The sequence below is a fragment of the Brienomyrus brachyistius genome, chromosome 3, assembly GCF_023856365.1.
Source record: "Brienomyrus brachyistius isolate T26 chromosome 3, BBRACH_0.4, whole genome shotgun sequence".
Lineage (NCBI taxonomy): Eukaryota > Metazoa > Chordata > Actinopteri > Osteoglossiformes > Mormyridae > Brienomyrus > Brienomyrus brachyistius.
In genome coordinates this window covers 18,420,871-18,445,016 of record NC_064535.1, presented here as the reverse complement: position 1 = coordinate 18,445,016, position 24,146 = coordinate 18,420,871, and the positions used below count along the sequence as shown (strand labels likewise).

Sequence of the window (24,146 nt, the reverse complement as noted above, 5' to 3'; positions counted from 1 at the left end):
CCTGTGATTGACAGGAACATGTGTATAGAATGCAGCTGGAAGTATATCATCTGCAAATTCAGTTGGGTAAATATAGCAGGAGTCTTGACAGCCCCAGAGATAAATTGTTCTGGGAAAGGAAGTGTTGTCTCTCATTCGAAAAATAATTTCCTGCACTTCTGGAACATGAATTTCTTTGTTTTGAACAAAGAACATACAGTGAAAGAATCCTGCGACGGAGAAACATTTGTTGTGAGTCCCCCGCCCACCCCTTCCAGCATGGTGGGAATCGGCTGCTGCTCTCCCTCTGCCTAAGGTGCTAAAACACCTGTGACTCTAGCAGGTCACTGTGGTGGTGTGTTATCTAGATACCCACACATAGGCACTGAGCGTACTTCACGCGTGATCCTGCTTAAAAGTTGTATTACGTGTTAAAAAGTTTCTCCTGTACTTGATGCATTCCATACTTTGAGAATATGAACAGGGTGGTTGTTCAGGTGTCCTGACATTGTGATCTTCACCAGAGCTGGTGGCTTGTCAGTCATGTGAAACGACATTGTTTTTTTTGGGAGGCAGGGTGTCTTTAGAGTTCTGTATAATATGGCTAGTATTCATTAAATTTCTATACTAAATATTCATGGCACATGTAGAGCACTTGCTGCCTGATGCTAGCGATTGCGCTAGTACTATCTCAACCATATCGGTCCCCTTTTAAATTGCATTGTAATAATTTCTTGGGGTGCCAAGTACAAAATGCTCCTGTTTGAAGAATGGGGGAGGGGAAGTATACTGTCCATGTGCTTTTGCACGCTGTTTCCTATGGGGAGATATTTTTTTCCCCTTTCTCCTCATCTTTGCCCGACTTTGTTATGCAGTAGCCGTCTCCAGCCTTTGCTTTTGAAATCTTTAAATCTCCCCTCAGCCAACCTCCAGCTGCAAAGGTCAGATTTCTGACAAGTCTGCAGAGAAAGCTGTCCGACTAAATCCCCTCATTTTTATTCATACAAATATCGGTTTAGCCATTCCGACACTCCCAAGATTCAAAGAGAGATCAGGCTGTGAGTGACAGCTGGCCCCGCCAGCTTTTTAACAGTAACAGGATTCACAAGCACACTTCTAATTGAGTGGTGTATCTGGGAAGACCCTGTGCCTACAGTGGGGGCACTGAGGATGATCTGGCAGGGAGTGATGGGAGGTTTTCTGTTGGCCTTTTTAATTGCTTATTGAGGAGCCTCTGCTCAAGGTCAGTTTGATTTTAAAGCATCATTGAGCATCATGTGATTTGCCTCATTGCTGTGGCTCTGATTGTGTATGATGCTGTATCTGTACTGGTCCCTGGTAGGTACTGGCATGTGAAGCATGCTTCCCTGTGGTACCAGCTCTTCCCTTGGGTACTGCGGGTGCCATGCCGCTGAGGTGTCACACCTGCGCTTCCCTTCTGTAAATAGCTGTGTACATCCTTCCAGAGGAGAAATTGCCTTGATTGCTCACAGGGTTGGTCATTTGCTGTAATGTGCAGGCATTACCTCAGCTCAGTGTCCATCTGTGTGGTCCTCCGAACAGGTCCTGAATCACCTGAGCATGTTTTATCTTCAGTGGAACGCAACCTTGCAGCCCTGTTGACACTTTGGCCATTGATGAATTATGGGAGCTGACCTCCTTTTATGGCCTTTAAGCTTATAGTCATGCCCTACCTAATGACCGGGCACATACAAAGAATTCTACGCCGGCCTGTCGACGTTTTCCGTAGAAGGCTATATGGCTTTAATTGGCCTAACTTGTCTGATTCGGTTTTAAAGGTTGTGCGTCCAGCCAAGGCAGCTTGACCTCCCCAGTCATCACTGCACATGTGTATTTCTGTCCTGCAGCCCCAACTGTAAGCGGGCGCCTTGGTAGCAGTTCCTTGAGCATCAGGGTCTGGCTTCCACCACACTTCTAGTGAAGCTTGTCCAGTGCTGGCGCTAAAGATCAAGGTCAAGCTTTGCACTGAGCCAGGGATGTGCAGCTGTGACGTGTTCAGCGGCTCTGCATTTTGACACTGTGCCGTCGCCAAACTCAACCGCAGGAACGTGGCTGGCAAATGCATGGTGGGAGGTAGTGCCGTAACTCATGTCATCTGGTGGGCAGCCATCTCTGCAGTGTGTGTATTTGTGGGGAGGCTGCCCTTGTGCGCCCTTAACTCTACGGGCTGCTATAATGAGCTAGGCGCTTTCTGCTATTTTTGTTACCGAGTTAGTAGTAGGCTGCTCTGTTTATATTCAGCATTCTAACTGGTGAATGTGCAATTAAAAATATATTTTTCCGATCATGAGAATAACCTGTCCGTTCCAGGATTAGAAAGGACACTCTCCCACCATGTGAAAGAATCTTTTCTTATTGTTTATTTTTAAACTCTGTGTAATAAATGTCAGGCACCCAACCAAAGCGTGGACCCAAAGTACTGCAAGTGTGTGGCCCTTGAAGAATTTACAACTGCTCTCCCTTTGCCGGGTGGTGGTTTGGGTGGGGCTGAGCTTTCTTTTCCATTGGCCTAACCTGAGAGTTGGCTTTCCATTATGAAATATGCCTGTGTCTCCCCCCTGGCCACCCCCATCAGACCTTACACTAGAGCACAGCTTTATCTTCATTTTGAGGACACTCTGGATACTCCTCGGTCTCTCAGCCTGACTCTTGGAGTGCAACAGCTGCACAAATGTATAACAACTACACAACTTTTAACAAAGTAAGAACATAATAGGACTTTTCAAGGGCCTGATGTGCATCAAGAACATTCAACGAACATAGTCGCCTTAGGTTAGTAGAGGAATTCATGGGACAGATGGGTCTTGGCATTTCTTGAAGGTGGAGAGAGTGTCTGATGACCGGATGTGGTTCAGGAGCTCATTCCACCATTAGGGAGTCAAATGAGAACCACACAAGATCCTGTCAGCCTTTTCGTATGTGAGAATCCTTGCAGGAACACGCATATTTACATGTTTAATCTTGTGTTGACTTGTGAAGGATGTGTTGTGTCCTTGGGGTCAGGTTGGCTTTCATGGTCTTTCCTAAGTACCAAATATGAGAGCTTCCTCTAGTCTGCTATGAAAGCAGGCCTCTATGTGTTGGGGCTTTAAGATAATGGTCAGGTGGGGCATTAAGTGTTAAAGTCAAGCTGGTCAATCAGAAGGAGAGGAGCTGATTGGAGCTGGAGCTGGGACTTGGTCACTGGGACTGTGACAGGTCTACGCTTGATCATATTGAAAATGTCTGAGAGTCCCTTCAGATGAGCTGCCACCAAGCACTGGTTAGTAGCAGTAAATCTGCCCGGTTAATATTCCTCTAACCTGGGACTGACAGGCTGGGCTTAGGCCCAGTTTGAAGGGGGATGCAACTGCTGTGCCGTTTCAGAGCCTCTCAACGATGTGCTGAGTGGATGAGAGTCACAGCAGAGGAGCATTAATCAGGAGCTGTAGAGGTCAGCATGTGTTGACAGGAGCAGGGGGCAAGATGCAATAAAAACACCCCTCCCAACCTTGAAGCAGCAGGAGAGACAGGAGCTCCCACTTGGTCCCGGCAGTATTCACCACCACACCCCCCCTCCCGTTGGGATGTCACTTCCCTGAGTAAATCAGGCCTGAAACATGCCTATATTTCAGTGGTCAGCTACACACAGAGAATTTACCCCAGAAGATGTGTGTGGGTATGTGCGCCAAAAGCTGGACAAACTAACACAGCCACCGACTTTAAATGCCACTCAACAGACGTAGTTCGTAGACCATGGTAGGTATGGATGATTTCTTAAAGTGTAGTATTATTTTGAAAAATGGGATCGACAGTAAAATTATGGCATCTAACAATGCCCCCCCCGCCATATAACGCACCTAGCATTATAAACTCTTGAGGTTTGTAGTCACTCTAGGTAAATAAATCACAGCTCAATATTTTATTTGCAGATAATATGTAAGGGCTAATGCACTCCAAGGCGTCCGTTATATGTTTTTAAATGCACGGCTGCGGAGGTGAAGAACCCCCTGACACAGTGTGCATTTAAAAACGTATAATGCATGACTTGGAGTGCATTAACCCTCTTATAGTACAGTACCAGACGTTTCTTACTCGTTTGTACTTGAAGACATTATTTTCATGTTCATGAACCTAAAAAGGTAGGCTTGAGTTGTTTTATGGTAACAGCATATTGCAGTATTTCCTATCAATGAAACTGGTTCTTGGGGGATTTCATGATACCGGAATCATACTTTTTTTTTTTTTAAATTTTTTTTTTAATGCAGTCAAAATACTATATACCAAGGTGAATCGTCTGGACGCTATGAAAAATGCCCAAGCTAACTTCTGTGGCCGATATCTGTGAGCACCTATGTGAGGTGGTGGAGTGGGAGATTCACATCATGAAGGTGCAGCCGACAAATCTGCAGCATCTGCGTGATGCTACCATGTCAGCATGGACCAAAGTCTCTGAGGAATGTTTCAAGCCCCTTGTTGTATCTATGCCGCAGAGAATTAAGGCCGTTCTGAAATCGAAAGGTCTAAGCCCAGTACTAGCAAGGTATACTTAATAAAGTGGCCAGTGAATGTATATTCAGCTATTGTTTTAGTAATTTGGCATAATGCACCACCTGGTATTGAGCAGTATTAAGACTAAAACCAGACTTATTTCGTGTTTTATTAAACACAAACTTGCGTACGATCTTGTTTGCTTCCAGTTGAAATCCGCCAGCAGTGAACATGGCGACATTTGAGCATGCATGCCGAGTGGGTAATTTAAGTACGGGGCGATTTGCGTTCAGTTGGTCAAGCACCCGTCACATAGCTGTCGCAATAAGCATAAGCAGTCGAATAACAAGCTTGCCCTTCCATGTCCTCCCATGTGCTCTGGGTGTGCCCGGCCTCCTTAAACAAAGGGTTAATGGTGTTACAGGAGCCGATAACTGTACATGCGCAGTGTTTCCCCTCGGTTTACAGCTTTGGGGGGGGGGGAGCGCAGATGGGCGCGGGCAGGATTCATGGTGTTCATGTGTTTCTTTTTAATGACAGCAGCCAATATAACAACTGAACTAAACATCAGAACATTTTCTTTTTCTAACAGTTATCCTCTGCGGATAAGTCTGCAGATATTTTTGTGTGCTTTTCAGGTGGTTGACGCGGCATATTTTCTGACGTGCACACTCTGCCCGCTCTGTCCCTGTGCGTGTGCCTCGGGGCAGAACTCCGCCTTGCGTGATACAGAGATCAGAGGAGAGTGGTGAATGCGCAACCGTGTACAGACAAAAATGACAGGCTGTTGTGTAAATAAGATAAATAACATAAGGCTATTTAGTTTGTTTAATAAACAAACAATGTATAGACTTGTTCTATAGGAAAGGTAACCTTAAATGACTTCTGTTGTGATCTAGTGGTATATAGAAAATAAAATTAAATAAAATGATCTTGACCATCGGGGGGGGGGTGGGAGGTGTCGTTGGAGGGGGGTGGAGGGTTGTGGTGGGGTGCACCCCTAATATAATGGTAGGGGAGACACTGATGTGGCTAAGCGCCCTCCCAACATGTGCTGAAACGCTGGGCTTATAAACCCATACCTACTCAGCTGCTGGTTATTTCATGGCCCATTAGGGCCCTGCCGCTGCCACCGCATGCCTACGTGCGGCTAATACACACCCCTCTTACGATACCAGTGCTTACCTCTGGATAATGTTACCTCTGAATAATATGCGTCTTTCTGGCTCTGCCTCTCCCCTTATGTTCATGGGGGTTTATCGATAGTTATCGGTAGGGTGTGAATGACTGCTTTTGCCATGTCCAGATTGTTTCATGATTTTAGCCCTGGAACATGGATCATAGACTAGAGAATGACGACGTCAGCAGTTGCTTTATGTTCAAGGGATTTCGCACCTAGCGTGTGAACTGAATATGTTCACAATACTATAGCCCCATCGGATGTACATCCATTCTCATTTCAAGTTCCTGGGAGAAGCTAGTTATAAATATTTGTATGGGTCCATTTATATTCCTGTCTTAATCATGCTCTCATAAAGTGGCATGGAATGCACATGATTCAAGATTAATTCCGCCGATAAATCATCTTGCAAATCCTGCTTTTATGCATTCTGAACAAATTTGGAGTGATGTGTAACTCATCCATGCTGATGCTACATTCTCTACCAAATGTTTTGGTACGCCTAATTATTACCGGAAGAGGCGATTTATAATTTTCTTGGGCTTGTACCAGATTTGTGTTTTGTAGCTGATGGATATACAAATGAATAGTGATTGTGATAATTTGCTATGACCCAACATCCTGTCACAGTCTTTTTTGACAGTTCAAATAAATCAGCTAGTTAGTAATAATAATAATAATAATTCCTGTTTAATGAATTACCAATAATGTTCCTGTTTAATGAATTTCCATTAGTATTGAGAGCTTTCAAATTTCTTTTGCCTTTGTAGTTGCTAAATAATCATTAAAGCCATGATATTTTCTGCCCGTTACCTTAGAATTTCCATTGCGTTTGAGCGTTTGAGAAAATGTTTAGGGAAGAGTCTGGGCTTATTCTTTGATTTGATATCAGTGTGTGTGTTCATGTGCGTTGGGCTAAAACAAAAATGGATACTAAATAATAATAAAAAGAAACTATATTTACCAAAAAATTGACTTTAAACTGCAAAAAAGTACCGCCACCCACCAACATCTTATTACCTTGTTTAATCTCAATATCTCATCTTTTAAGAGATGAGTTGTCGTTCTTCACTGTGACTTCACTGCTTATTGCTTCCATGTTATACCAAAACTGCTGCATATGGGGTGCTCCACTAATTGAATTTATTAAGCTTAAGCATATGTCTAATTTATACAGATTACTAACTTTTGTGCACCACAATACATCTCTCATTAATATTTCAGGCATACTACTATTCTACTTATTGAATTGTGGGTGTAAGTAATGTCCATATAGTGCTGAAAAGCTGGCGTTCATTATGTAAATCCCTGCGATGATGCAGTTTGTTGTCAAAATAATATTAACTTAAATGGTCAGTTTGATTTTCAGGAGAAAAAATACTTTAGATGAATCGACCAATTGGTAAAATAGTTAATAGATTAATTAATAGAAGAATAGTCATTAGTGGCAGCCCTACTCTCCATAACTCACATATAGGGGAGAGCAAGCCTGGCAGCAAAGTGCAGCCACAGGCCATGGAGCTGGGGGTTGTGGAAGTTGGACTAGATTAGTCAGTCATCACATCGTTTAGGGTGAAGGACCCCGAACTGTTTCTTATGCTATTCAACATTTGAAAATTGTTTTTCCAGCAGCAGCTTCAGTGTTCTAAAAAAGGCCATCAAAACTGTAGGCCTCTAATATTTCACGATGTATTTCAGCACGAGAAAATGCCAAATTATATTTGGCCTCAATACGTGTGTGGGATCTAGTGTTTAATGCTAGGTATATGCGGCACTCCGGCTGGAGATGGACACCTCGCTCGCCTGCCACACGTGCCAAGCCGCTTCTCCCTTACAGCGTCATGGAAGCCTCCAGCAAAGGCTGCTCCTCTCAGCTCTTGTTCAGTTCTATTCAGAGTGTGAAGCTGCGCCAGTAAGTGGAACTAAAGGTTTGAAAAGGAAGGGCCCCTGTACGTGGGTCACATTTGGGTTTGAAGCACATCTTGAAGGGAAACGGGTCAGAACTTTCTTGCTCCAGATGAACTGTGGAGTTAGATCAGATTGGGGGTTGAATGAATACCTGTGTGCGCCATCGAATGAATAATGGTTGGAAGAGGTGACGTGGGGGCCATCTGAGCCGGTGACATTCCCTTCTTAAATAGAAAGGGCGGCGGAGCTGGCGTCCACACAGCTGCCTTGGAGACGTGCTAACAACCGGGACAACAAGGAGGTGTTGACTGGCCTGTAAGCCAGTGTCCAAGAGGCGCTGCCAATGGTGTTTACCGCGATGCGGGCGGACGGCTGGCTGTTCAGCAATCACCCAGTCCGTCATGTGGCCTGATGCCCTGGGCAAGGGGTGGCACTTTACCCCCTGGGAGCTTCACCTTGTCAGGGGGAAGTCTTTCCATTTACTTAAGTGGAACCTGATGAACTCAAATGTGGTTTATTTTGATGTGTGAGATGAGTCATATCACTGGGGCTGGGTGCAGTCGTGGGAGTGTTAGCGGGGTGCAGTAGGATGGATGCTGTGTACGCGTGATAGGGGCTGTCAGGGGCTCGCTGCACATTCTCTATATAGGATAGTATTTTATTCATAGTCTGCACCCTGCTCTGTAAAGTAGGCCTTTTGCTGTAAGGACGCCCTGCACTCTAAGGATAAACTGCATAGAACTCGCATGTAGTAGGAGTGTGTGTGAGCTGTGCTGCCTCCTCTCTACCCCCGAGTAGCTGCAGCCCCTCCTGCCATGTGCAAAGCCGCGGTGGCTTTAAGCGGCTTTAGAGTGGTTAGGGGTGCTGAAACGCCAGCCCTAAGTATCCCACCCGTGGGACACCGAACGGGTCGCCCTGCCCGCCCACCCACTTGCATGGCCGCTGCAGGGAGAGCTGAACTTCTGAACCATGCTGCTGCTGTCAAGTGTAGGTCAGGCTAATCCAACTCCCACCCCCTGCAGGCAGCTGAGATAAATAGGTCTGACTTTAATATAGAAACCGAACATTGCTTATCCAGCCTCTTGTCCTGGACCTTAATTTCACTTTATGCAGTTTTGTTGTTGTATGATAATCGTAGGCTGCTTGACGCAGCTCTGGCCTGTTTGAGTGCAGATGGATCCCTGCTGTTAGAATGTCCTTCTGCTAGATGAATGATTTAATCATCAATAACGCAGCAACTTCTGTCTCTCAGGTAGAGAAAGGGCTGGTCTCTTCACTGGGGTGAAGCATCATACAGTAACGACACACACTCCTGAAGAATGCTCCACCCATCAGAGGACCCCCCCAATATTTATATATGGTTGCTTTCTTTACAGGTGACAAAGATTTTGTTTTTCTGTTTATCAGAGGTGACATGGCCAGTGGTGCGAAGGGGGCCCCGAAGCCTGTGTTACCACAGCTAAATATACATGCCTGACAGTTCCATAGTTGCTTCCAGGAAGTTCAGTGGAAAATAAAACACAAAGCAGCATTTCTAGCTGAGTGCGTGTGAAAGGCCGCTTCTCCATGCTGAAAGGGAAAAATGCGGAGTTGAGCATTCCACGGCGGTGATGCCGGCCAATGGGGTCGTGAAATGGCGGGCGGCAGTAGTGGTGCAACAGCCCACAAAACTTACTTTATGGGAAAGAATTCTGCAGCGTGTTAAAAAAGCCTGAGGAGGGACTACCCTGCGCACCCCCCCCCCCAAAAAAAAAGAAATAGAGGTGCATGCACGCTGTCCTGCTTTCTGTAATTTCCATCTCTATTTTAGTAGCACATTAAGTAAAATTCTTTCCGCTAGTGAGAATCAGATATTGAGCTTTTGTTCTTCTGTATGATTCTAATGTTATCTTTAGGCACCCTGTGTTTTCATGCAGACACCCTCAGCTTAGTGCCTTTCTCTGTCATGTATGTGGTGCTCAGGCTTCACACGGTCAGCAGCAGCTGTGTCTCTTCATGCCTGAAGAGATCCTCCTGGGGACTGGCAACCAGTGCATCCCCACATCACGATGAGGAGGACGCAGACATGGTTCTCTGTGGACCCCGGGTCCTCAGCACTCTGTGGCTTGGGACGGGTGTTTAGACCGGAAGCAGGAGAGAGCGTGTCATGCCAGGTACCTGAAGTGTTCCGTTCCATGCAGCTGCACGGCTGAGCCGTCGGGAGAGGAATCCAAAGTTCCGCACAGGACCCGTGTAAATAGAATATTCTGGTGGGATGCCATTGGTCCAGACTGCAGTGTTTACAAACACCTGTCACACTGTCTCTATCTCGTCGACATTTTGTCGTGGCTTCATAAAGATAATGCACTCCCTGGACTGCATCCTGTGCACTCAGCTGTGTGCTGCTCCTGCAGTCTGGACGGGGTTGGGCCGTTCTGCCCCGCCGGTTACTGGTTAAGAGTTACGCCTCTGCGCTGTTTGCCTCAGCTCTGCTTAAGTGATGTGCTGAGAGACGGTTCTGGCCAAGCAGTGAACTCATGGGAAACGTGCTTGTTCTGTACAGAAGGCTACTTAAATGTGACCATTTGAAATGGATTTATTCCATTTACTCTGCGATGTTGCTCCTGAAAACGCACTTGGAGATTGCAAGCTTTGAACAAGATTGCTTTTTTGGTGTAATGCTGTAATCCAGGAAAACTAAAAGAGTTTTATTTAATCAGTGTACGCGGTGGCTCCATTTGTCCATTGGGTCCATTTGTCACCCTGTTTCACTGGGCTGGCCAATCACAGGATGGTGCTTTTTTCACTTTGAGAGTGTTTGTGTCGGTCGTTGGTTCCATCCCCACATGCGCTCGCTCTCTCTCTCTCAAATGGGTGGATGGCACCCAAAGGTTTTCTGTTGCAGAGGTGTCCCAGTGACTGAATAATGGTGCTGTGTATTGGGAGCAATAGTGATTCTCCCAACCGAGAGAGCTCCCTGTTTACACAGTAATCTGCGTTTACCACTGGGACGCCTCTTAATCAGTATTGATTTAGGCTTTTGTGTCGATTGATACGTCTCTTGTTTGGTGAGCGTATGTGTGCACTCTGATCGTGTAATGCCCTCCATAAACTTGATCATACCGTGAGCTGGTGAGCCATCTCAGGGCGGCCAGTGTGGGGATTCCCCTGGGCTAGGCCCAGTGCTGTTCATCTCGCTGGGTCCCCCCAGTGTGGCGGCCTCCTCGCCACGCTCTGCCAGAGCCCCTCATTAAAGTGTTCGGCTCTTTTCGAGAGAGGCCTCCTTCATCCTTATGCCCTCATGCAGTTGAGGGGAAACAGCCAAGATTAATGTGAATCCCCCTAATACTGCAGCTGGTTAGGTGCCTCAACAGTCATTCAGTCCACAAAAATCTAAACACAACTCAGCATCTGCTCTGCATGCTGTGTTGGAGACTGGTAGTGACTGCGCTCCCCTCCATTCGCAGCCTGGAGCTCTCTGCCCTGGCTGGGGCTATGGCTCAGCAAATGACTATGACTGGCCACTGCAGACAAAATCATCCACAGTTTGAAAAGCGTGCTGCTCGGGAACCCACATGGGGCCATGTACCATCTGCATGCTGTGGTGAGCGCAGAGCCCTCGTGATGCTGCTTTGTGCAAGGTTGCTGCCTCGGACTCGTTCTGAATCTGTAAAATGTTAGTTGGTTTCGAATCAAAATTCCAGAAGCTATGTGCTGCGAAAAAACCAGCTGTCTTTTCTTTAAACTACAGTAAATATTTAGAGAATCCTTTAGTCACTACTATATCACAAGTGGCCTCAGAAAACCCCTTTTTAAGTGACTTGCGTGCGTAGCCCAACACACATGCACATATCACTGTGTGCCTTATAATAATTACACTGTATTCCTGTGGCCTGTACCATGAAGCAAAATGTGTTGGTTAGCTAGATAACTTTTTTTTTTTTTTTTTGCTTGCAATGGAGACCAAAAACAAAGTAGTCCTCCGCAGAGGGGTGTGGCGGAAGGAATTAGAAAGAAAAAGAAAAAAAAATAGAACTTGTAAGTTTTAAGGTATTCTGGGCTGAATGTAGGGGAATGAAATTCATTTAAACTGAGGACATCTAGTTAACCTCCAAACCTTGGTTCATGATACTGGCCCCTGCTGGGTCTTTGATCTGGGTAAACATTTAGCTGGTTTACCTGGACAGATACATGGACGGTGTTTTTAAGTAGGCTGTGGCTGTCACTGAAGGTGCTCAGACCTGCTCTTGTCACTGTTTGGTTGTGGCTGTTAGCAGGGCTTACTGAGAGGGTCCAACTTCAAGCCCCCCCCCCCCCCCCCCCCCCGAATCACATTGCATCCTGCCCTTTGCATCACAGTTCTGTTTGTTGGTGGCGACTCTTCTGATCTGCTTTCATTGGTAAGTTGATTGTCCTGTCTGTCAGCGTTCTGGTCTGTATCGGGACGATGGAGGTTCATTGCTGTGTTAAACAGGTGTGTTTGTGTGGGGCCGGCTTGGGGATCTGGGCTAAGGGGGAGCTGTTCTTACAAACCTGAAGGCTCTTAGAGGGGAGCCTCAGTATGCCAATTTAAGAGTCAGCAACAGCGCGGGATGGTGATGCATTGCATTTCCACTTGGCCATGATGTACACGGCGCAGGGCCTCGCCGGGCTGCTCTCACATGCGCCTTTCTGCCGGCACCATGGTGTATGGCTGCCAGATTCTCTCAGGCCCTGGGGACTGCCATTAGCCAGCCCTGAAGGAACGCAGCAGGTGAGACAAATAGGCGGGATATTTTTCTATCCCCCAGCCCACCCCCCCATTCTTTCCATGCAGTTGTGGACGGCGGTACTCATCGGCAGGAGTGTGAAATTCATTCACAGTCCTAGCATGTGTGCCCATTTATTCTGGCGAGCTGAACGCCATCTGCAGGCTTAACCCTTTACAGTGCTGACGGGTGGCGGTCTGGGAAGGGGCCGCGGTGGGGGGCGCTGCCCGGGCACCTTCCTCAGAATAGACATAGTGAGAATGTCAGCCGCTTTGCTTCAAAGGGCCATGATCTTTCTCTAACTACTGTGCTCTCCAAAGCTGCACATGCTCCATAGCAAGGCTCTTACAAGTTGTTTGTCAAGATAAGACAGTACTGTGACTGTGTCATCACCTGTGAATGAGGCTGCATACACATATGCATATACACATATCATACACAGATCCTTTTATTATTATTATTATTATTGGTCCCTGGCCTGTCTGCTGTAGCAGGAAGTGAGGAAGCAGTTAAATATCCGTGCGAAACGGAACTGACTGTTGCTTCTCAAACCTTTAATTCGGCATGGTAGCACATCCGTTATTTGTAAGTGCAACGACCATAAAGTATTCCTTTGCCATCTATCACACAATGGCTGGGCCTGCAAAAAACATTACGCGCGCATCAGGGCGGACTGGCCAGCGATCCGGCAGAATAATGCGGCTTCTGTGCAAAGTATGCGGCATAACCAGAGTTTATGTGCAGGATAACAGGTGCGGCCGCAGCCCAGCGGGGTTTACTAATGAAGTCATGTTGGGGCTGGCAGGCAGCTCCCTCCCTTGGCTTCCTACTGGTGTGTGTGTGTGTGTGTGTGTGTGTGTGTGTGTGTGTGTGTGTGTGTGTGTGTGTGTGTGTGTGTGTGTGTGTGTGTGTGTGTGTGTGTGTGTGTGTGTGTGTGTGTGTGTGTGTGTGTGTGTGTGTGTGTGCGCGCGCGCCTCCTCTGAAATGTACATATATGCATGTGTAACGGTTCATGTAGTTCCTGAGTCAGCATGTCCCACTTTCTAATTATTGATATCTGATGAAGAACGTAAGGGCCGCCCCTCGATATGAGTGTTTGGGCCATCATTGTCGTCGTGCTTTTCTAATTGCACGCCTCACACCAGCCATCTGGGCCAAACCCAGCTTTAACACGAGGACCTAAATTATTCATTTTGAGGAATGCTTAGTTCAGAGTGAACGAGACTGGCGATTATCCTGTCTTGTTAGGGGTTATTTAATGAAGCTGTATGAAGCCATCTGCTGGGAGTGCATGCTGGTCATCTGAGGAGAGCCTCCTTAACCCGCCTGCATCTTTAATCCTGATGAAATGACCACTTTCAGGACCTTTTACTCCCAACATGCCTCCTGTGAAAGGAGCTGATCCCCTAAGCGTAGACAGCGGCAGCTCGCTGAGGGCCGGCTGCTTTTTGCGATCTGCTCTCCAGTTCATTTGCAATACTTGTAGTTTGTTCTGGTCTTACTCCTCAACCCTCCTGTTTTCACAGCCAAATAATAACAGCCCCTTCTGACAGGGCCACCTTCCCTCAGAAAAGTCAGCTTCCATTTGAATTGCTGGTCAATATGGTCCAAAGGGCAATTTGAACAAAGCCTTGGGGGTCAAAGGTGACAGGCATGCGGTGTTTGTTTGTTGGTCTTGGTGGTGCTTTTTTAATATCTAGCCAAGGTGTCGCAAACAAAACAGGGCCTGCCATTCAGTGACCCGCTAAAGACTGATAGGCTGATTATGAGGTAGGGAAGCACATGAAAGACTTGGTGGATTAAGCCAAGGCCTGACCAAACAGCCCTCTTGTTTATCTGAGTGAATTAAAGTTTGTGCTGGGCTGTCAGTTCCACCCCCGCCCACGAGACCAGAGGCCTGGGCCTCTGCCGACTTCACCCGTGTCCTGGAGCTGCTGGCTAATTCACGCTGAGTGGGGCGGTGTGGGCACCCCCTCATCTTGCCAATCGGGCTTTGTGATATATAAAAGAATCCATCCAGATAACCTTTAATAGTTAAATTAAAATTGGAATGAAACTACTGTTTATACTGTATGGGTGGACTGTGCATTAAAATGGCACATTTCCAGTAATTATGGTTATAATTATGAGTGAGATGTTTTTTTTTTTGCCCTCACCCTGTCCATCAGTCATTCAGTTCAAACATAAATAAAAAAATATTTAATAGTAAGATGTGTGTAGACTGAACTGTGTTGAACTAGTGCCTTCACAGTAAGCGGTCATAAGATTCAGCATGACTGACGTAGAGATCAGCCTCCCCATCCATATTTAAAAACATGCATTGATAGCTGGGGTCTCAAAGCTGTTCGCTATGAGCACAGCAGTAACGTGACGGCGGCAGCCTCAGAAATGCAACCATTTTCCTTTTTTTTACTATGGGAAAATGCTCTGTACTATGAAGGCACCGCAAACAGCTACACAGAGTTACTTCCAAGCTCCTGGAAAAGTTTTAATTTCTCAGGGGCTTTCAAATTGCCTGTTTAGGTAGTGGCGAGCATTGTTCAGAGCGCCTGCGAAATACCGCTGCGGTTTGTACAGAGCCACCGTATGGACTTCCATAGCATTGTTACAACCTAATTGCCCTCTTCGACAAGTGCCAATTTCCTTCAGGAGCAGGGGAAGGGGGAGTGCGTGGGCCTGCCATGCGTCAAACTCTTCCTGACAGATGGATCAGCCCGCCATCCAGGACCTGCCAGTGTGAAATGAAAATTCTCCCTGGATTTCATTTAGCCTCTGCCGGCCTTGTTAAAATGTCCCCGCTCCCCGGCATGGCGGCTGCACCGCTGCCTCAGTCTCACTTTAATTCCAAGCCAGGGCGCCAGATCAATAACTATTAGTGGCTGGTTTTGGGCGGCTGCTCCGGTCGGGGGCCACTTGGGGTTGGGAAGTAATTTTGCCGTGAGTTTGCAGAGGATGCAGTTAAGGCAGGGACCCCTTCCACCACCGAAGCTGCACCAGAACCGTGTTCTCTGGTCCCGCTGTCGGCCTGCATGCCAGTGACTTGCAGGGGCAGATGTACCTTTCAGCTCATAAAAGGCGCTATATTAACTGGGCTTTCCTGCTCCCCAAGCCAGGGATGCCAAAATGCCTGGCCATGGGTAGAACAAGCAAGTATGTGCTCTACTACGGTCAGAGAGGCCCGTTGAGCTTTGGGACGCCTCTTATTCTGGACCTGGGGAATTCCTATTAAGTTTTTTATTGAAAGTGGCCTGTGCCTTGCAGGAGTTTGGCAGCTTTTGCGGTGAGAATCCTCAGGCCTTCAAACCATGGCTGCCGTTTGAGGGTGGGGGGGTGTGTGTGTGGGGGGGTGGGGGGGTGGACGCGTGGCGACTCAGTATAAATGCATCCTGCCAAATGTGTGATTGAGACCTGTCACATGAATCATTGAAGGTCTTCCTGCCTCCGAGGCTGAAATGTGTGACACAACAGTCTGACAAACTGCCCTTTTTATTTCTTTGTGATCGAATTAGGCAAATACAAAAGGCCCAGCGCTTTGTGCTGCTTGTGCTGTAATTGTGTCCCACATTCGATGGCGCCATCTCTGTCCCCATTTGCTACATGGCATCAGTAGAACCAGTGGCTTATGTTGGCTTGGCATGTGGTCTGGTGGGCATACTGACCTCCTACAGAATGATAATGAAACATGAAAATGTCATGGCAGAGCCTCCAGTAGAGCTCAGGGCATCTATGTAACCGGTCCTGGTGCACTGGAACTGTTCCTGCTGGATCTGGGAGGCCTGATAATCTGACATCACGTTAAATCAGAGCTCCCTTTATGTTCGGCACTTACCTGTATCATTATACGTGGCAGGACTGGTTCCATTGGTCTCTGTCACCTGGCATGAGCACTTACTCTCCTTTTATTTTTAGTGAAGCTGGCTGAGGGTCAGGCTCGGTTATACCTTGATCATTTTGCTCTGGCTTTCATTTTAGTGTAGACAATTGGCCTGAAGCTGAGAGTCGTGTTTAGCCTTTATTTAAGGGGGCGCTGAGGCGGGCCTGCCCATCACGGCCAATCGATATGTCTCTATTGAGTTCTCCGTTTGGCGACTCTTTGTGGCCCGGCTGGGCTGGGTGGGTGCCGTGCTACTTATGAGCTCATCGCACACCATGATGTGTCTATTAAAGCCTATTGACAGATTCATTGTTGTCCCCTCCCCCGCCTCCACTCTGCTTAAACAGTGCTGTCCAGTCAGCAGCACCAGGGGCCTTTCTCTTTCTGTTTGTTCTTCATAAGAACGCTGTCCTCGTAAATGACCACATCGCGTATTTGGAGTAAATTCACACATGGTTTTGTGGAAAAAACCTCTGATTAGATGTTAACAAGTTTGTTTGGTTGGGGAGGGCTTTGGCCTCTCAGGCCACTTTTTGTCTTTGGTCATTTTGACTTGTGGCCAGCTGATCGCCCCCCCCACCCCCCCTTCAAAGGGGTGCATGACGGTCATTCTATGTGGTTCCTGTTCCCCCATTTCACCCCTGTTGTTTTATGTGGTTCTTGTTCCCCCGCTCCATCCCTGTTGTTTTTCCTGGTTTCTGTTCTCCTGTTCCACTCCTGTCGTTTTACCTCATTCCTTTTCACCCATTCTGCCACTGGTTCCTATTTCCCTGTTCAACTCCTGTCATTTTACCTGGTTACAGTTCCCCTATTCACTAGTTTTTCCTTTCATGAGGCTTGTTACTTAAGGTTCAGCAGACTGGCCATGGCCCTGGGGGGTTCCCATCGTAAGAGGCAGAATCTGCATTATTCTGCAATATGGAGTGGGGGGGGGGGGTCTCATCTGAAGTCCCTCCACAATGTTTTTGAAGGATTACTGGGGTTACTTTGTTATTCACAAAGTCACGGCAGGAAGTACAGATATTGGCAGTGTTTTTGTAAACTTTTTACCCATGGTGACTGCGCACTGGGTGGTTTGTGGGTGTGCTCCCCACTCTCCTGTGTCTCTTCTTCACCGGCGCCCTGGGTTATGGGCTTTCTGCATACTTTGGTATTACATACGTTGCATACGTTGTTCAAACCCTTTAGCAGCCCCCTGGCCCATTCAGAGAAGCTGTGCAACATTTTCTTGCTTTTCCCTCATTTAAGATCCCAGTATCAAGTAGGTTACTTGCATTTATTTTCAAACCCCCAGCTTCCTTTCATGTCATTGTTGCCTGGTCTCTGAGTGTACATGGTCAACAGTAGTGGCACCTTAGTGGACCCGCTCCTCTCCTGGGCACCAACAGTCATGCGCTTTATTGTAAAACATAGGTAGTCAGTGATTTACAGTTGCAGGTTCCTGAGCTGAAAGTTTCTGCTTATTTAATGTCCCAAGCTAAGGTACAGTACTGTCCAAAAGTCTTGCGCAGTCAAAGGAAAGTTTTAAAGCTACAGTGGAATCTGCTTATTATTGTCATGGGTATAGTGATCGACTGCTTGGGATATGGATCAAAAAGCTTGGGACAGAATCATTCCTGTACAAATACTACTTAAATAATTCACTTATAGTGATCAAGTAGGCTGCTTACAGTGTTCATTTTGGGTCTTTTTAAACACAACATATTGAAAAAATTAAATGCACAATTTTTTTTCTTTCTTTGATTGCCCGACTTTGCCTTATGGTAACCCGTCTGCTCCTGGTTAGCTACCTGAGGCTAATACTGTGTGCACGGAAAACATGACGGGAAAAAGAAAGTCTCTCAATGACAAATATAGACTCATCAAAGCTTATGATTAACCACCAAAAATGAACCACCGAGGTGCAGCAATAAAACTCCAATAAATACTTTGAGAAAGCGTAACATTGTGAAAACACACGGTATAATAATATTAGCCTGGGTATTATTGTGTATTTGAATTATACACAGTTCTGTAATTTAATTTGTACTGTACTGTCATTTGAAAAGCATTTGTAACTACTGTTTTGAAATTGTCAATAAAATTAAAGTAAAAGTAAATATTGACGCTGTCCATTTCATCACCTTATATGTAATAAATAAATGTAAGTTAGATCAAAATAATAATAATAAAAAAAACTATTTGTCCTCGGGGCATTTTGAGGCACATAGAGCAGTGTTGCACAGACACAGAACCACACATTAAAGAAATAGAGCAAATAAAAAAAAAATAATGCGGCATGGTGGTGCAGTGGTTAGCACTGTCGCCTCACACCTCTGGAACCCAGGTTCGAGTCTCTGCCTGGGTCACATGTGTGCAGAGTTTGCATGTTCTCCCCATGTCATACTCCGGTTTCCCCCCACAGTCCAAAGACTTGCTAAATTACCCGTAGGAGTGAATGGTGTGAGTGACTGGTGTGTGAGTGTACCCTGCGATGGGCTTTTCCCCCATCCTGGGTTGTTCCCTGCCTCGTGCCCATTGCTTCCAGGATAGGCTCCAGATCCCCCGTGACCCAGTAGGATAAGCGGCTTGGAGGATGGATGGATGGATGGATGGATAATAATAATAATAATAATAATAATGATAAAATAAAATGGTTCTCAATATATACATAAGGTGCAAAATTGCAGTTGCAATAGACTAACATAAGATGCAAAAATGGGGAGGTCAATAGGTAGTGGGGAATGAGAATGTGGTTTATACCTTTATGGGGTTTGGTGCGTAAAGGCAGAGGATGATAGTGGCTTCAAGTTAACAAGTTGAACAGCCCTTGGAACAAAAGTGGCTCTTCTCCTTTGTGTCCTACAAACCGGGCAGCGGATTCGGCGCCCAGAAGGAAGCCATTCAAAGGCTGGAAACAGCACATGTGAAGAGTCTTGTAGGATTTTGCGTGCTGTTCTCAGTGTTTAGAGCTCACAGAAGGAGGACAGAGTTCTGACTAGGGATCCAATTATTTTAGAGCACATCTTGACTCTCCTCTGCAGGCAGGCTCTATCATGCAGAGTTGTGGTATGGAACCAGCAGGTTATTGAGAATGTTATGGCACACTCAATGAAGGAGTAGTAGAATGTCCTCAAGATGTTCTTGTTGACTCCAAAGCTGCTGAGTTTCCTCAGGAGATACTGCCGCTGCTGGAATCTCCTTAGAACCTCCTCAGTGTTGGAGGCAAACCTGAGCATACTATCAAAGAGTGCCCAGATGTCTGTACTCCTCCACAAGTTCCGCAGTCTTCCTATGGATTGTGCTGGTGACTTCTGCTGCTAGTTCCCTCTGCTTGTTGGAAAAGGTCACCAACATCACTTTTGTCTTCTCCACGTTCAGCTCTAGTGAGGTGTGGTCACACAACTACATAAACTTGTGGAGCATTGTGTTGTGGTGGTGAGAAGGGCCAGAGAGCAGAGACAGAAGAACAGTGTCATCCGCATACTTGTTCAGATATCGGTCAGGGTGGGAAGACCTGCAGTCATCTGTGTAGAGGATGAAGAGCAGAGGTGAGAGGACACAGCCTTGAGGAGAGCAAGTGGAGGAGAAGGAGAGGTCGGAGAAGATTTTGTTAACCAGCATTCTCTGTGTTCTGTTGGCTAAAAAAATCTCGGATCCACAGAACTAGCTAGTCATCCAGGTGGAAGTGGGTGGATAATTACTCTGCAAGGATATGTGGCTGCATAGTATTGAATGCTGATGAAAAGTCAGCAAACAGAAGTCTAGCTGAGGTGTTGGGATGTTCAAGGTGCCTGTGCATGGTGTCCATGATGAATAAGTTTGTGTCATCAACCCCTCTACCTGCCTGGTATGCGAACTGCAGAGGGTCCATCAGAGCATTAGTCATCTTGACGATGTGCTTCTTTATGACTCTCTCCATGGTCTTCATCACAAGTGAGGTCAGAGCCATAGGCCTAAGGTCGTTCAGAGCCCTGACTGAGCTCTTCTTAGGGATGGGGACCACCGTGGAGTGCTTCCATTACTGGGGAACTGTGTAGCTCTCTACTGATCTTTGAAACAGGAGCTGTAACACGCCCCCCAGCTGCCCTGCGCAATGACGTAGAACATGGCTACTAATATTGTCTGGGCCAAGTGCTGTGTTCTCCTTGGTATTCTTGAGGGCTCTCATAACCTCCTCTGATGACGATGAGATCTGTTCCAGTAGGCAGTAGGGAGTAGGTGAACACAATGAGGCAGGAACTGTCCGTCTGACCTGGAGAAGGAGGAGTTGAGGTAGTTGGGGAGGGATGCTGGGCTGCTGCCTGCCACCTAGATGGTTCTGTGGGTGGTGGGGGCAGTGTTCACAGTGGCCATATTCTTAATTCCTTGCCAGGCTGAGCGGAGGCATCCTTGACCAAATTTTTCCTCCACCTTGTACTTGTATGTCAGCTTGACGTTTTCTCTGGCTCTTTTGACCTCTTTGTTAACCTCCTCCTTCTCAAGATTGTGTTTTTATTGAGAATTTCTTTAAGTTCTTTAGTTACCCAAGGTTTATTGTTGGGATGCTTGATGTTTTTTTACAACCATCTCTGCTCTCCTTATGACAGGGGTGTAGGCTGGAGCTAGCAGGATAGTGTGGTGATCAGCATTGCCAAGTGGGGGAAGAGCAAAGGCTTTATATGCACCAGGGACAGATCCATAGCATTTGTCCAAAGTCTTCCCCTGATGGGTGGGGCACGTGATGTACTGCTGAAAACCTTTTAGAGACTTTCCAGGTGAGCAGTGATTAAAGTCTCCAAGGATTCATTTGGGGGAGTCAGGGGATATGATTTCCAGCCTGTTGATTGTTTTCTTGATGATTTCTGTGGCTGTGGTTGCAGTTGCCCTAGGTTGAATATAAACCAAAAGGAAAAAGAGTTGAGAGAATTCTCTGGGAAGATAAAAGGTGTGGAGAGAGACGGCAAGACGTTCTATGTTGTTGTTGCATAGCTCCTCTCAAACGACGACTGTGGAGCACCAGCGTTTGTTTACTTAGAGACACACACTGCCACCATGTTGTTTGCCAGTGCGCTCAGTATCTCGGTCGAGTCTAAGGGGGGTGCCGAATCCGTCTATTTGCAGCGTGTCATCTGTGGTGTTCTTATTTAGCCACGTTTCCACAAAGGCAAGAATGGAGGCAGTCCTAAATTCATATGTGTGGTTAACATTAGCTTGGAGCTCGTTTGTCTTATGGCGAAGTGAACGCACGTTGGCTAGAATGACTGAGGGGAGCACTCGCTGTTTACAGCCCTCCTTCTTCAGACGAGCTCTTATTCCACCTTTTTTCTTCCCCCTCCTCGTTACCTTTTTTGTTGTTGTGAGTTTTGTGGTCTTGTAGTATTTCCTGCGGTATGCCATCTATGGGAGTGGTATGGAAGTGGCGAGGAGCAAACCGCTGTAGAAAGTCTCTGGAGTAGGCGATCCGCTGTACATCGGGAAAGTTGAGTCCGTTGAGGTTGGCTGAGAAACTCCACAAATAACCAGAAAAGCAAGATGATCAGCACTAAGATGTCCTTGGCTGTCCATGCTGTAAATGTAAACGCATGTAAATTCCAGGCTCCGTTTTAGTAGTCCATACAGCAGCTGGCAAGAACAATGGCGGAGTCGGTAGACGCACCCGTACATTAAAAATAAATAAATAACATGTGAAAGAGTGCAGTTATCAAGACTGTGAGTATCACTCCTCCTAAAGAAATGCGTTGACAAACTATGCACAAAATAAATACACAAAATATACAAAATAAATGAAACGGCTACTCTACAAGCCAACCAGTTGACTGCACGAGCAGTGACCCGAAATCAATAATATGGCCAATCTACCTGAGACATAAAGAATAAAAAATTGGTTATAATGATCATCTGCTTATAGTGATCAATTTTATCCCAACAAACATGACTATAAGTGGTATCTATTATACTTATCTGGGTAGTAAGTGCACATTTGCTCAGAACAAAAATGACAATTTAACATAAGAACATATGCAAATTAACAGTAACAATGAAAACTAACAATTTCCTCAGTTCTTTGAATAATTATTGATATCTAATTGGATGACTAGAAGAACACTTCTTCAGTTTCCAAACCTCTCATCAGGAGCACCTCAGTCATTCCATATATTTGTCAATTTCACCACCAGTTCACTTAATTGATTAAACTAGTTTTAAAAGTCTGTGGGGTGTTGATTAGCCATACAAGGGGTGCTAGTGGTCATGTCAAAAAAATGTGAGGCTATATTGGATGGTTGCTGCAAATACTGGGGTGATTTCAGGAGAGGTTTTAACATGGTTACGCTAGCACTTTTACAGACATGGTTTTACACCAACGTGAAGATCATTCAAACATTGTTTTCTTTGACTGCCTAAGACTTTTTCACAGTACTGCACTTTGCTCTGAATGTGTGTATGAGTTCTGTGACTATGACACCTGCAGAATAGTGGGTTTTGTCATTACTTTGCTGGTTGCAAATGCCAGTGTTTATCTGCCATTTGGTATTAGTGCCTTTTAGCAGTAACTTGTATGTTGAAGTATCTTGTCTCCTGGGCGGCGTGGGTGGGTCTTCTTGTCCGCATGCTGGCCTGTCTTAAGTTCCTTTCTTTCCTCTTTGTTTCTGCAGAGCTGCCCCAGATAGAGCCCAATGTTTTCCTGCGACCCTTCTTGGAGGTGGTGCGATCTGAGGACACCACGGGCCCAATCACTGGCCTGGCGCTGACCTCTGTGAACAAATTCCTGTCCTATGGCCTCATAGGTAAACAGTACAACACCGAACTCTACTGCTGCCCTTGCCGTGTCTGTCTGTGCGTGTGTGCGCGGGTGTGTGTGGGTTATGTATATATTACAACGTGGGGACATATGTGATTAAAAACCTGCTATTTTGACATTGTGGAGACCATTTTTTTTCAATCAAAAAACTAAAAATGCCAAAAGTGTTGTATTTTTGTTTATGTTAAGGTTCGGGCTGGGTAGGAGTTGTCAATGTTGGGACCTGGATTTTTCCCTTTGAAATGAATGAACGGTCCCCACAAAGATATGAATACAAACATGTGTATCTGTGTTAATTTTTAACATTTTTCTGATCCCCACAGTATAAACCTCGATTTTATAGAAAAAAAATCTGTGAATGCAGTCAAAAACTAAAATAGTCAAAAGTTTTGTATCCTGTTTCCTTTCTCATGGTTAAGGTTTGGACTGGGTAACTGTTTGGTTGTCATAGTTAGGCTTAGGGTCATGAATGGAGAGTCCACACAATAATAGGAATATATGAATTCTGCGTGAGAGTGTGCACGAGAGGGAGATCAGTGCAGCGTCATCAGAAGGTGTTCTAATCCCTTTCTATGTGCTCTCGCCTGCAGCCTATTAGAGGGCAGTGTTGCAGTGATTGGCATTGTGATCCCTACCATCCCATCTATTGCTCGATCTTTTTGGTTCGTTGTTTGATACCTCTTAACAAGGGTCTCCATTAAAATGAGCCGCTGCTCTCTGCTTGCGCTTTTAGTGCCTTGTGTCTGAAATGGTATGAAACTAAGGCCTTCATTCCTTTTTATTACCCCTATATCTGGTGCTGCATTCTCTGTGTTTAAGATAGGAAAAGGTTTTTAGGGATGCAAGTCAAATGTGTGAAATGAGATGTTTGGTCCAGGTATCAGACTTCCTGACATTGCTGAATAAACAGTGTCCTGGTCCAGTGAGGCAGCTGCTCTCCATGTGGCAAAATAAGAGCAAAATGGGACATTCCATGAATGGAAGCCTGACTGGTGCCATGCTATGCGTTAGGAATGGGAATCTCCATTGACCTCCCGATACGATATTATCACGATACCTAGCTGCTGATTCGATATGTTTTGTGATTCTGTGACTATCCCGATTTGATACTACGATTTTTTTTTAGATTTTTATTTTATTTTATTTTATTTTATTTACCTTGAACCATGTAAAAAAATGTTGTCATAGTGCTAAAGTTTTATTTAATAGCTGCACAATTTTCCTCCT

The 24,146-nt window shown here is 45.9% G+C and overlaps 1 protein-coding gene and 1 long non-coding RNA gene across 6 annotated transcripts in view; one reads left to right on the top strand and one right to left on the bottom strand.

The window, feature by feature from the left end:
• gbf1 (golgi brefeldin A resistant guanine nucleotide exchange factor 1) overlaps positions 1 to 24,146 on the top strand; it is a 59,105-nt gene that overhangs the window by 7,054 nt on the left and 27,905 nt on the right. For all 5 annotated transcript variants that reach the window (XM_049008757.1, XM_049008755.1, XM_049008754.1 and 2 more), the window contains exon 4: positions 22,774 to 22,905. In XM_049008757.1, the coding sequence (XP_048864714.1) occupies positions 22,774 to 22,905 (132 nt within the window). The remainder of the gene's footprint in view (positions 1 to 22,773; positions 22,906 to 24,146) is intronic.
• Positions 18,877 to 22,746, bottom strand: LOC125739071 (uncharacterized). The gene is made up of 2 exons (XR_007397042.1): positions 21,464 to 22,746; positions 18,877 to 21,005 (listed from the first exon to the last, which is right to left on the bottom strand). It is a non-coding gene; the product is annotated as an uncharacterized LOC125739071 (long non-coding RNA).